The sequence below is a fragment of the Ooceraea biroi genome, chromosome 4, assembly GCF_003672135.1.
Source record: "Ooceraea biroi isolate clonal line C1 chromosome 4, Obir_v5.4, whole genome shotgun sequence".
NCBI lineage: Eukaryota > Metazoa > Arthropoda > Insecta > Hymenoptera > Formicidae > Ooceraea > Ooceraea biroi.
In genome coordinates, this window is record NC_039509.1 from 10,669,631 (window position 1) to 10,683,963 (window position 14,333).

At 31.1% G+C, this 14,333-nt stretch overlaps 1 protein-coding gene across 3 annotated transcripts; it reads right to left on the reverse strand.

Annotated features, from left to right (window-relative positions):
- Positions 1–244: 244 nt before the first annotated feature.
- Positions 245–10,554, reverse strand: LOC109611481 (odorant receptor 85c). 3 transcript variants are annotated; one of them, XM_026969282.1, is made up of 9 exons: positions 9,803–10,554; positions 5,799–5,918; positions 5,510–5,627; positions 3,463–3,727; positions 3,239–3,355; positions 1,889–1,979; positions 1,393–1,538; positions 1,162–1,294; positions 245–1,085 (listed from the first exon to the last, which is right to left on the reverse strand). In XM_026969282.1, the coding sequence occupies exons 1-9, from the start codon at positions 10,157–10,159 to the stop codon at positions 1,032–1,034; spliced, it is 1,401 nt and encodes a 466-aa protein (XP_026825083.1). In that variant the 5' UTR covers positions 10,160–10,554; the 3' UTR covers positions 245–1,031. The 3 variants fall into 3 exon arrangements, with proteins under 3 accessions (XP_026825083.1, XP_026825085.1, XP_026825084.1); XM_026969284.1 differs by lacking the exons at positions 245–1,085; positions 1,162–1,294 and adding an exon at positions 1,662–1,784 and having other exon boundaries at positions 1,446–1,538; XM_026969283.1 differs by lacking the exons at positions 245–1,085; positions 1,162–1,294 and having other exon boundaries at positions 1,467–1,784.
- Between the last annotated feature and the right edge of the window lie 3,779 nt (positions 10,555–14,333).

Below are 14,333 nucleotides of genomic sequence, written 5' to 3' on the forward strand. Positions count from 1 at the left end.
TGCATTCGTGAAAGTCGGTTCTCCCTTGAAAAGAGCAGTGTTCGATGGATCTTGTATTTACCAAATATAAACTTAACTGATAATTAAGAGAAATTTCTAACAGGTGCGCTGCACTTGATTGCTCTCGACAGGTAACTCGGAAAAATCGATACTCACTGTCCTTGCTTATCTGAATATATTTTACTATTATTTCCTACGTTTTGGCAATTATATCATATGGAATAATTAATATGGGTAGAATAAATATTTTGTAATAAGATGTATTTGTTTTCTTAAGAATATTTTCGCCAAAATCACATGCTCTTATTATTTAAAATTCTATGTCGATATGTCAGTTACCGATCAACATACTAAATAATTTATTTATTGCATATTCATGTTTCAATATTAAAAAACATAAAGAAGAATATACTTAAATAGGTTCTGACCGCGAATACATTGGACGTTATCGAATATCGACAGCTATGTAGTATGTTAGTTTTAGTAATTTACATATCGACATCAATAGCGACAATTTCAGCTTTCATTTCATCCTTATATTTATTATTATATATACTTATTATTTAAATTATTATTCCATTTAGTAATCATGAACATTTCGCTGCCTCTTAAAACATACTGCAAGCACACAATCTAGTGAGACTTTTATTATTGAAAATACTAAATCTGTCGCACACATTTAATCATCGCCACTGACAAAAAATAATTAATATTATTTTTCTGCTACTTCATCCAAATCCAAAATTATTAGAGTAATAAGTCCTATACAGTTAAATATGAGAAACACTTTTGACTCGATTTTACCAATTTAACTGATTTTTTATATATGTCAATTAACGCTTTGCTTTTGTTAATTTTAAAAATAACGTTACGGTTAGAAGGAAGATGTTACAAATATTTTTAACTTTTTAGCCTTAGGCTTAATTTGACGAGAAAAATCCAGTACATATTTTTATATATCTATCTACTCTATTCGAATATGTGATACTATTCAACATATTATATTTTCATATTATATTTCATATTATATTTTAGTACTGCAAGGATAACATGACAGTGAAATAAGATACCGATGTACTTAGTAGCTGCAAACAAATATATTTTTTTTAGTATCTCTTGAATTAAGCGTTATTTAAATACGTGTATATTCTTTAACGTTACCGAAGCAAAGCACTCTAAAGATAATGTAAATAATCCACCGATATTCAAAGTAAAAGTTTTGTTACTTCTCTGTATTAAAACCAATATCAGTTTCTGTATATGCAATGGTGCTTGGTACCATGGAATATTGTATCTATGAAGAAATGACATGGAATTTATACTTTGACAAGTATAAAATATGTTTTATCACTGAAAAATGAAATATGAGCATCGTATAAAAATATCTCTTACGCGGTAAACGATACATGATTATTATAATCCGTAATTTCTTGTCCAGTATAATTGGCTAAGAACATGTATAGAAGAGTAAAAGTTATAATAAGCAAATGTATTAGAGTTTCTTCTACGTTCTCGGTAAATGATTCAGTTTGGGAAATCTAAAACACCGTAATTGAGCAATCAACATCTTAATATCCATAATAAAAATATCCATAATAAAATCCATAATTTATAACATCTATAAAATGTAGCGTGTCATGCAGAATAGCGAATTTTATTACCAGAAGAAAGCGAAAAATGAAAAAGTAAGATTTATGTTATACTTCCCGGAATCTTTTAAATTTTATGTTTTTAGAAATAACATGAGATTTATAATTCAATTTCTGAATATCTTTTATTGCTTCCTGATACAGTTATTTCCTTCTTATTAACAATTTCTTTCAAATAAATTATTGTAAGATGTTATATAGATTATTGATAAATAATATCACATGTAAAAACAACTTACTCGATAAAGATTGAAACTCACGCAAAGCACGGTAATCATTATAACAGAAAGAAATGATCGTTCCATGCTGTTTATAAGAAATTTGGCAAACCTTTAACAAAATAAATACTGTTATATTCAGCTAAACTATCATTAAAAGATTTAATTAAATTATAATTGTATGATTGGTCATATCTATATTTGATTTTATTTATTTAATTATAATCATTTTCTTGTACATCAGTACTTTGCGTGAAAATTCTAATTCTTCTCATTCCTAATTCTGTATTTATTTATGTCATCTAGTCTTTCCTATCACTGATAACACTGGGGAACACGAATTTTTTGTCGGGCCAATGGCAACTCATTCTGATAGGTTTTTTCCCGTAGAATCCAAATGTGGAAATGAAAATAGTGAATTGGCTCTAGTGTTTAAACAAAACGGGGTCAAATGTGCAAAAACCGTGGGTTTTTGGTTATTTTTGAACACCTGTAGAAAACAACGGGAGCTCCTAGAACTTTCTAATTGAGATTAAATGAAAGCCTAAACTTTGTCCTTTTAGGCTATAGATCGAAAAATGAGGTGCCTTTAACTTGGAGTAACAATTTTTTTTTACGAGCGCGCACCGATTCCGCCACATGCTTTTCTAGCCGCGTACACTGTTCTCTCCGCTCTCCAATTATTTTATCACTAGCATCCCCTGTCTTCGTCTTTGTCTGTGTTTTTCTACAGTATATTCACCACAAATGTAGCAGAATACATCTGGATGATTAAGACAAAGTTTCCGTAATGAACTCATATTTATACAAACCTTAAATCGTAATTCCAATGTTTATACGATGTAAATAAATAAGAATGGTACCTCGCACTTGCAAACACACTTTATGACTCGTAACAAACTCACAAGATGCATCTGCTCGTTCATCTGCTCATACATGTGGCGGATCGCATGTGGCGGAATCGGTGCGCGTTCGTAAAACAATTGTTACTCCAAGTTAAAGACACCTCATTTTTCAATCTATAGCCTAAAAGGGCAAGGTTTAGGCTTTCATTTCATCCTAATTACAAAGTTCTAGGAGCTCCCGTAGTTTTTCTACAGATGTTCAAAAATGACCAAAAACATGGTTTTTTGCACTTTTAATCCCGTTTATTTAAAAAACCAGAGCCAATTTAGTATTTTAAAGGCCAGATTTATGTTTAGCGCACCCAAATTAGTAAAGAATACCCATTCCCTTAAAAACAATCTAAAAACGATAAAATTTTGTTGACCAGTGTAATTTACAGGAAAAGACAATAATACACTAGGCATTGTGTGTGTAGGTATGTGTCAATATAATATGTGTGCAACATATTATAAAATAAATACTAACTTCATAGCTTTACGATGAATGTCTACGGCATAGACTATCTCTTTATAAATCACGATTTCAGTCTTCAAGCTAATACTTTGCAACGTATTAATTGTCATTGCTTGCTCAAGTCGGTAGCTGTAAATACCATTTTTACTACACTACTTTGTAAATATTTGTGAAGCAAAAAGAAATTAATATTTGTGCGCACAATATAGATAAATTCGTTTTTAGCATTTTTTTACCTGGCAATTCTAAACATGCCACAAATGTGTTTGGCATATGATAACATCATTGTTGCAACTGCTACTAACGCGAACGATCCTACAGTAATAGTTGCGCTCAAATGCAGCAGAATGAAATAGTAATACTTTTCTTGTACATCATAGTACTTGCTTAAAAGTACTATCAAATGATGTGTGTAGGTCTCATTTTTCGGTATAATCATATCAAGAAACCACGGCCACCATTGCATTCCAGAGAGAGTACATAGACAGCTTATTTCGCCTACTAAACATCCATTCTTTTAGAAAAATCATATCTTATACACGAGCAAAACAGCAATACAGTAAAGGCCATAGCCGGATAAGCATACTAAAAGTGCTCCCGGCGAGTTTTGGAACGACACTTGGACTGTTATTTTGTCATTATAACAAAAACATTTTCTCAAAATTTCAGTCCTTTAATTGTATTATTTCTCGAGTTATTGAAAAAAATACGATTTTCAGTTTTTATTTTTTTCTTCCATAGATATTATAGATGGACTTCTGTCGATTTTTTTAAAAGACTTATTAATATAAGACATAAAAAAACTTTTTTTCATAGTTCCCGATTTAAAACTCCATTTACAAAAAAAATAAAATTAAAAGTAACTTTTCCGAAATGTTCTCTTCGAGGTACAATCACTAAACTTTCACAGAAAACTCTTCTCTTTTATGAAATTGTTCTCAAATTTTTTCAATTTTTTCAAGTTGGTGCAATATCATGAAAAAAAATAAAAATCAATTTTTTCCTTTTATTTTTGCAGTAAAATAGAAAATTATTTATTTCTCTCAATACAAATATAGTTATAATTATACAAACAAGATTCTAGAAAGAAATTTTATACAAAAATCATAATTTTTATCGAATGTGATCAACAAATTAATTTTTTTGATTTTTTAACTGTCGACATATAGTTTTTGAATGGCGCTAATTTCGAACATTTGCTTTAAGGACTTATTACTTTGTTTTGTTATTTCTATTTGTTTTGTTATTATGACTATTTGTGGTCAATCTACTCGTCAGGAGACAGGCTACAATCGTATGCAATAAAAAATATATGTCGACAGTTAAAAAATTTAAATGTCCTTGATGTGACTTTAACCACTCCACCTAAGAAAAGACTAACTTCATCATATGATGTTATTTTCGATACCAAATATTTGCTGGAAAACAAAAATTTCATACTTCATCTAGTTTTAAAAATATAAGCTTGTAACACCTTTAGTAATACACCCTAGCTGTATATTACTTATCTTATGCGAGATATTTAGCAAAAATAATAAGACCAGCTGAAATTTTGAGCCATCTGTTTACGATACAGGGTAGCACCGTAGTGATTACTGAAGATAGTGATGAAGACTGATAAAAAATTAATTTGTTGATCACATTCGATAAAAATTATGATTTTTGTATAAAATTTCTTTCTAGAATCTTGTTTGTATAATTATAACTATATTTGTATTGAGAGAAATAAATAATTTTCTATTTTACTGCAAAAATAAAAGGAAAAAATTGATTTTTATTTTTTTTCATGATATTGCACCAACTTGAAAAAATTGAAAAAATTTGAGAACAATTTCATAAAAGAGAAGAGTTTTCTGTGAAAGTTTAGTGATTGTACCTCGAAGAGAACATTTCGGAAAAGTTACTTTTAATTTTATTTTTTTTGTAAATGGAGTTTTAAATCGGGAACTATGAAAAAAAGTTTTTTTATGTCTTATATTAATAAGTCTTTTAAAAAAATCGACAGAAGTCCATCTATAATATCTATGGAAGAAAAAAATAAAAACTGAAAATCGCATTTTTTTCAATAACTCGAAAAATAATACAATTAAAGGACTGAAATTTTGAGAAAATGGTTTTATTATAATGACAAAATAACAGTCCAAGTGTCGTTCCAAAACTCGCCGGGGGCACTTTTAGTATGCTAATCCGGCTATGGCCTTTTGATTAAATATTATAATCTTTTATTTTATGTTCAAATTAATAAATAATCACAGTGATAAAAATCAGCAGTTTTTATCTTACTTATAAAAGTGATCGTAATACGTTTTGCAATGTTCCCATATTTATCGTAGATAGCAATTTCATTTTTATCCTTTAAATCATTGTAGATGTATTGCAGTTGTTCCAATAAGCATTTTATCTATCGTATCAATAACATTTTATGTCACATCTTATTACAAAGTGTAAAAAAAGATTGAAAAGGAGAAAAGTACATATAAAAAAAGTAAAGTATATAAAAAATTCATCTTCTAACAATTTATACTTTAAGAAAAACAAATTTAAGAAGAACAAATATATCTGTTCAACTTACAGTTTCCTTGTTAATCCAAAAAGAGATATATTTAATCGCAAAAAATATAATATACAACGAGACGCAAAGAATTTTAATGGTAAAGTTAAAAGTGTATTCTACAAATAAAAGTCTGGAAAGCTGTAATTAAAATTGATCACATTAAAGCAGTGCTCGGAATTAGTTGTACATTTCGGCCCGATTTCAGAGGCGACGCCTACTATCCTCTCCTGCCCCCTCGGGGCTGAGCGGCCGGGCTGCCGCGACGAGCCGGCCGCGCGCTTGACGCTGTTTCTCAGGAGCGTCTCTATATAAAAAGTATGCTATGTCGTACCTTCCGTCAAATTGTCATTGAAATATAAATAATGTGTATTTTTATAAATAATTAAATGCTCAATTTTCTATCATTAATGTATTATTATAATTACATATATATAATTATAAATATATATATTTATTATAATAATATATAATATACTTAATTTTGATATTTATTTTTTTATACTTAATATAATTAATTTTGATAATAGCTTTCCGCATCACCCGTGAGGTACTATTGTTGATGCGTTTTTTTAAAGTGGTTTCCCCAGTAGGCCTATTCCACTAAGAGATGAAAATGATAATATGTGGCTTGGCAGGAAAGCAAGATATAAAATCATATAAAGTTGAAAGATGAAGCGGAAGAAACAATTTAAAAATTTTAATTTGACCTTCTAGGTCGCTTACATGAAGCTACTAGGGAGGATACATCCACAGAGAGTTTAGAAGAATTAATTAGCATCAGCAAGGACAATGATGTATCGCTCAAGGAAGAACGCTTTTCCGTTTTTGTTAATTTCATTCTAGAAAAAGAGCATTCGCATAAATATGTGGATCCGAACATGGAGAAAATTCGAAGACCGAAATTTCGAAGACGTGGATAACGTGATACATCTAAAATTTTGAAAAATTCGACCCCATTTTCTGGACGTGCCTTTAAAAAAAGATCACTTTGCAAATCGCAAAGTTCTTCCTGAAAATCTAAGCTTTGCTCTTGAATTTGGACAATGCGTGGGTTCTCGAAAAGTATTAAATCTTTTCTTAGCGTTTCAAAATCACGGAAACGCGTATCAAATTGATTTATTAAAGAATCAATTATATCGAAATGTTTTTCAAACTTACAATTTGTGCCGTGTTCTTCAAAGAGAATCTGGCAAGAAGGAAAAAAATGAAAAATATTATTTTCTAATTGATTTTTAAATAATACTAACTTTTTGCGAAAAGAATCGACATGACAAACTAATTGCGAAATGATTTGATTGGTCTTTTGCAGCTTTAAATTTAAAATATTTAAATGATTTGTCATGTCAGTTATTAAAGCAAGCTCGCAAAGTGAGTCTACATTTGTGAAGAAACATTTAAATTCCTCAAATTTTGCAGGTAATTCGTCTTGCAAGAAAAGGAAGATCTCTTTTCTTATTGCAAAGAACTTTTCTAAACACTTTCCTGCACTGAGCCACCGAACTTCACAATACAGAGGCACATCTGTGTAAATTGCGTTATGCTCCTCCAGAAAGAGTTGAAACTTTCAATGAGAAAGGAATTTTAGACCGCCTTTAATAGTATTAATAATTTTTGTAACAGTTTGCATAGAGGTACACAGTTTCACAACTTTCCCACATAACGCTTCTTGATGAATAATACAATGAATGACTGGGAACTTTAAATCTCGCTGCTTAATTTGACCGAAGAACCCGTTTTTTGAACCTAACATTGCCTTTGCGCCATCAGTTACGATAGCGGAACATTTTAAAAAATCACTATCAAATTTTTGAAGTGTTTGGTTAACAGCTTCGAAGATATCAATACCTTTCGTTGTGCCATGTAGTGGGACAAAATCTAAAAGCTCCTCGACATATGAAAAATCGGTTTGCACGATTCGATCAAAAATACTCAATTGACTCACATGCCGATTATCGGTGCTTTCATCAAGACATAATGAAAAAAAGGAACAAGATCCTAATAAAGATTTTAATTTGTTTTGTAGGGAAGAAGAAGCAATATCATCTATTCGCGATTTAACAGTTTTATCACTTAATGGAATGCTAGCAGCTTCTTCAAGAGTCAAAGAATTTCCAAACGACTCCACTGCTGTGATGATGCATTCCTTTATAAATTTTCCATCGCAAAACGGCTTGGAATTTTTCGCGAGAAGATTTGAAATAGCGTACGATGCTATAAGAGCTTTTACCGAAGGTGTAGCATTATCGATATGAAAATTCGAACTACAACCTTCTTGATAAACTAATTTTAAACCTTCGATTAGATTAGATTTCTCCTGATCCACATATTGTGAGTACTCATTAAGATGTTTAATTTTAAAATGTCTCTCAAGGACAAATTTTTTAACAATGGAGGGTTGATAACCACACAGAAGACAGGTGGTTTTATTATAAATAGATGCAAAAAAAATTTCTTCCCATACCTTATCAAAAGATTGCACGTATCTTCGCTCCATTTGGTCCATTGGTCGATTAATAAGCAATGTCACACTAGTGTATCTCTATCACTATCGCTCTTATGCAAATAGCACCTTTTTCCGTAACGTGGATCTTTAAAGCTCGAACGAGACTCTTACCATGCCCGTTTCGCTGGTGAGATACCGTTGAGAAACAACAGAAGCGATAAAACAATTGCATATCGCACTGTAGGAATACGTGCTTGAGGCGCAAAATTAAAAGACCCATATTACAAGACCGAAAATGTTACTTGATAATAGTGATAGTGCTACGTGTAATAGCATAAAGATACTACTGCTTATTATATTTCGTCATCATCTTCATTATCTTTTAGTAATTACATGGTACAACAACGGGTATTGATCTTCTTCAAAGCTGTTACTTAACTCTCCAAAACTTCGATACTGATTTTTCAAAATGTTCGATTATCGTAACTGATGGCGCAAACGCAATGCTAGGTTCAAAAAGCGGATTTTTCGATCAAATAAACCAGCGTGATTTAAAGTTTTCTGTCATTCATTGCATTATTCATCAAGAAGCGTTATGTGAGAAAGTTGTGAAACTATGCACCGCAATGCAAACGGTCACACAAAAATTATTAACATTATTAAATATTATTAATATTAATATAATATAATTATTAAAATTGCAAGATTCTCTTTGAAGAACACGGCACAAATTGTAATTTTGAAAAACATTTCGATATAATTGATTTTAATAAATCAATTTGATACGCGTTTCCGTGATTTTGAAACGCTAAGAAAAGATTCAATACTTTTTAAAACCTCACTTATTGTTCAAATTCAGGAGCAAAGCGTAGAATTTCAGAAAAAACTTTGCGATTTGCAAAGTGATCTTTTTGTAAAGGCACGTCTAGAAAAGGGAGTCCAATTTTTCACACTTTTAGATGAATCGTATTATCCATATCTTCTGATTTCTCTTTCGACTTTATATGATATCTTACGATTTTACTTTCCTGCCAAGACACATATTTATCATTTTCATCTCTTAGTGAAAGAGGCCTATTGGGAAACTTAAAAAATATGCATCACCAATACCTCACGGGTGATGTGGAAAGTTATTGTCAAAATCAATTATATTACATATTATATCAAAAATGTATATAATAATAAAACATATATATTTATAATAATATACATTATTATAATAATATATATTATTATAATATATTAATAATAGAAAATTGAGCGTTTAATTATTTATAAAAATACAAATTGTTTATATTTCAATGACAATTTGACGGAAGGTACGACATAACATACTTTTTATATAGAGACGCTCCTGAGAAACATCGTCAGGCGCGCGGTCGGCTCGCCGCGGCAGCCTGGCCGCTCAGCCCCAAGGGGGCAGAAGGGGATAGTAGGCGTCGCCTCTTAAATCGGGCCGAAATGTGCAACTAATTCCGAGCACTGCATTAAAGGATTACTTATTCAAGTGATGCGTTGTAAATTGTATAATAATTAATGTGATATAAAGCAAATAATATGATCAAAGTTATCGATGTACCTGGAATGCGATAAAACTTAACAAAATACTGAAGAACAACATCAGCTGAAGTTGAACAACTTTTGATTGTTGATAAGGCCACAAGCCAGTAGCGAGCAAAATAATTCGATTGAAGCTGAAGTACCGCTTTTCGAAAGAGATCTTCATTTTACGAGCATCGAGATACGTTTGGAAGTAAAACATTTTGCGACGGTTTGTGCATCCCCTCTTCGCGAAGAATCGATGGCATATTATGTAATTATGTAACATTATGTAAAACGTAACTTTTTTCTGTAAATTTTGTTCCAAAGTGTCTAAATTAGCATAAGAGGTGCGTAATACCATCGAGCAATCGAAATATTCATAATTTAACACCATCCGAGAAGCAGTCGACGATTACGCAGTTATTTCATGCTGAAGGAAAAAGAAAATTTCACACATGTTTGCTTCCCATTGCAGAAAGATATTTATGAAATAATACCTTGATCGAAACCCACGCAAGCGCAATTCTCTCTTCCTTTAACAAAATAATTTCATGTATTTTGTTCCATTTGTATGCATCAGTAAAATTCACTTCTTCTTTAAAAAAAGTAATGTGCGACAGATCTCTTTATTGTGTTACATGTGAGCTATGAAGTTACGTGCTGTGAAAAACAAATACCAGAAATTTCTAGCAAGTATCACTTTCTGTGACTATATATTTGGCTATAATTAACTTGGAAGAACTTAGACCTATTGTTTTTAATCATATGAATATGTTATGCTATTATTTCGTAAGTTTCTACATTTTAATCATATGGAAAATAAATAACGATAAAATAAATAAATTTTTACTAACGTATATTTCTTTATTGGTTTAATTATAATATATTTCTTCAAACAAAGCAAAGTAAAATGAATTGTTGAGAAAGTCGACTTATTATTTGTATGTCGATATGGCAGCTATCTACCATTATACTAAATAATTTTTTATTATATTCAAGATTAAATAGTATTAAAAATGAAATATATTTAAATATATTTAAACAAGTTCTGAAGACACATTCATTGGACATTATCGACGGTTAGCAATATTTTTAATATGTTGGTCGGTAACTGGCCAACAGCAATAAACCGATATTATCTAACTTTATTTTATCTGATTTTACCAAAACAATAAAACATTATGCAGCTTTCATAAAAAAAGATTTTCGCTAGAACTTTAGATAAGAATCGCAATATATGTTGTCTTAGTAAATGCAGTGATAAAACATTTTGTTCCCATGTATGATAGCGATCTCATTCTCGTCTTCTTTCGTATAGTTATAGGTTATATCGTATATTAATTCATATAGTTGTATTACATATGTACATATATGAACATATATGCTCAAATAATATTTTCTCCTGTTATTTTATAACAACTTTTTACATAATTTGTTTCTTTTTTTGATTGCAGGAAATCCGCCATTCATAAAGGCTTATTTACGAGGAATATTTATTGAGAAAAATACAAAGCGAACGATCAGGATACAGATTCTATGTTGACACAAAACTTTTATGGTGATGACGCAATGATAAAGAAGCACTTCAAGAGGAGGACCTTTAGAACAAGATTTGCAGTGCATTTTGAAGTTAGAAATATTATGCACTGCACATTTTACAAGTGTTACATTATAACAAAAACTTGCGTTAAATGATATTATTTGATTTGCTTACTTACAATTACTGAATCTTAAATTATTATTCTTTCTTATATCTAACACATACGAACAATTGAAACAATAATCCAAATAATTATAAGTATTTACAGTTAGAGAATACTATAAGTAACGTCGTTTTAATATATATGTATATATTTTATATATTTATTTATACATAACTGCATAACATGTTTAAAATGTTAATGTATCTGAAATATAAATAAAAAAGAATAAAAATACTATAGACAAAATAAACTGACAAATTAAAATCTGACAAATAGTGATCGCTGATGAGTCAATTGCGAGCAAAAGTTGAATGTTTAACAACACTATTTGCATTATGTATAGTTTTTTGTATAATCAAATGTATATATTTAATCGCGGACACTGGCCAATGTCTGATGGACGGACGAATTTTTCATAACTGCATACCAACAATTTTGTTAGATTCAATGCAGAAATTTTTAACGTTCCAAGAACACATTCGTTTTTGTATAATATTGCACTCGCATACATTTATAAACTACAGAATGATAACCAAGCACCTATGGAATGACAATCTGTAATATAAAACTCCTACAGGTCGCGCGCGCGGTTGCTATTCTGCAGGCGTTACTTTTTGACCGACCGATGGATTACCATCTAAAGGTATTTTGATAAATGAGAAGTTATCATTCTGTAGACACCAGTCTTACCAGATTGCGATAATACAGAACTCTCTATTTACGACTCCAGTTTTGTGTCCATTATTAGTTTTCGAAAAGGCCGCTACGAGCATCCACTGTCTTTGATCGAAAGATCGAAGTAGTATAATATTGAATTTCGGGTCAAACACAATTTTATATTTTTAACTAAAAAGATTCTAAAGTATATAATAAAAGGCTTTCAAAACTTAAAAAAGCAACTAAGCAAAGTTTTTATTTTCAAGCGTTAGAACAGAGCAATAAATTTTATTTCAATAAGTTTTTTGTGAATTATTAAATATTGTAAATTATTGTTATTTTCAAGTAATATAATTTAAAAGTGAATCAAAAGAGTTTCTTATGTTTTGATAGTATTGTTCAACGATGGATTTCGAGGAATGATGAAAAGAAAAGAATGGCTGTACTCAGCAGAATACGATTGCTTTCTAGCTGTTGATAATTTTCTGCTGAACAGTATTAATTTTCTGCTGAGTTGCAACAACGTGTACTCGATGATCACCATGTTCAGCAAAATAAATATACGCTGCAAAATGGTGAAATAAAAACATGACTTTTGGCAGAATAATGTACACCATTTTAAAAAACGGTTCGGGTAAGTCTAGATTTTCTTATATATATTATAAAATCATTCTGAAATTAATCAAGTTTCGCAACATATTGCCAGATTTCTTCTGACAATATGTTGCGAATATATTAATTATAAATTTTACCATACGTTACAGTTAATAAATTTGCTACTTAATAAACTCTCAATGTGAATATCCTTTTATAAAATATGAACAATTAATAAAACTAGCTCATGAAACAAATGTAATGCAACATTGGAAATATCTCGTGATTTTTATTCACATTTTGCGCACTTAGGAAAAATATATACACGATATATAAAATTCAATTCAAGAGGAAGAGAGAGAAGAAAAGCGAAAAAATTGTAAGAAGATATAGAAAACTAAAAAAGTCCATTTTTTATTTACTTTTCTTTGCATTTTCCCTACAATCATATTCTTCTTCGCACCTACATCTCAAGGCTCCGGAAATTATCTCATCATGAAAAGGCGGAAAATGTCGGAAAATTGTTGGAATTGATGTCGGAATGTTGTTGCATCGATCAGATTAATAAGATGATTCTTCGAATTTCCAAACAAGAGTGCTCGGTTTCGTAAATGCACGTGCGTGGAGGGCGTCGACCCTATGTCAGCTATGCAACGATGAACGGATGAATGATAAATCCTCGGCGGTTTCTTGGTCGCGCCGAGAGAAAATCGTCACGTCGTGAATGAAGAGGCATCATCATTGGACACGTGTTCGCTGGCGGCTTTAAACCGTCAGACGTTGCGTCACCTCGGATACATTCGAGTCCGGGCCCTTTCGCGTTCTCACCAGCGAACCCTTCCACATTTAGAAAGTCGTTTTAAATGGGACACGGTATTATGTGACTATGGATTACATTACATCCCAATGACGATATGAATGACTATAGTTCATTTATTTTAGAATTACTTATATTTTAGTAGATCAATTTATTTTATTTAATTAATTTTATTTATTTATTTTAATCGTGCATTCCCCAATCTACTTTCGTATGTCAAGAGTAAGCGCGATGGTTGAAATAAACAAGTCTATTTTCTGTCTTGTAATCTTTTTTTAATCTATATTTAGTTTTCTATTTGTTTGTTTAATTGTTCTTCTTTTTAACATTCGATAAAAGACACTTAATTGACTAGAAAGAGACGTAACGTCATAATGTTTACCGAATCAAATTTTTCTTGTCGCGAGGCGGTGTTTCCGTCGAAATAATTATGTGCGACGCGTAGGATTAAAAGCTAACGGAAACATGCCGGTTGTCAAGCACGCAGTTAATCTGTCGTGCGGAAAAACTTATCACTTCCGGGTCAAAATGAAATGAATCGGGATCGTCATCATCTCGTTCTTCTCCAACGTTTTTCTCGGTATTTCGACACATACGTGACTATGTGTGTTACGCAATCGCCGAGGAGAAACCGGACGTAGTGGAGAAAGCTACTAAACCCTTCGCTTAGCGAAGACGCCACGGCCTTGAAGGGTAACGCACTTCGAGCATGATGCAGCCGATGGCATATATTGTTGCACGTGTTAGGTCGTCGACCTTCTCTTCTTTTCTCTCTTCTCTTCAGACCCTTTATTCTA

What these genes read in the sequence shown, in the direction of transcription:
- LOC109611481 (XM_026969282.1), bottom strand. Translation starts at nt 10,159, where the DNA reads ATGGTGTTAAATTATGAATATTTCGATTGCTCGATGGTATTACGCACC. An exon ending in GGCATGTTTAGAATTGCCAG is followed by an intron (nt 3,356 to 3,462) that starts GTAAAAAAATGC and finishes TGGTATTTACAG; the next exon opens with CTACCGACTTGAGCAAGCAA. An exon ending in CTTTAGAGTGCTTTGCTTCG is followed by an intron (nt 1,086 to 1,161) that starts GTAACGTTAAAG and finishes ATTTGTTTGCAG; the next exon opens with CTACTAAGTACATCGGTATC.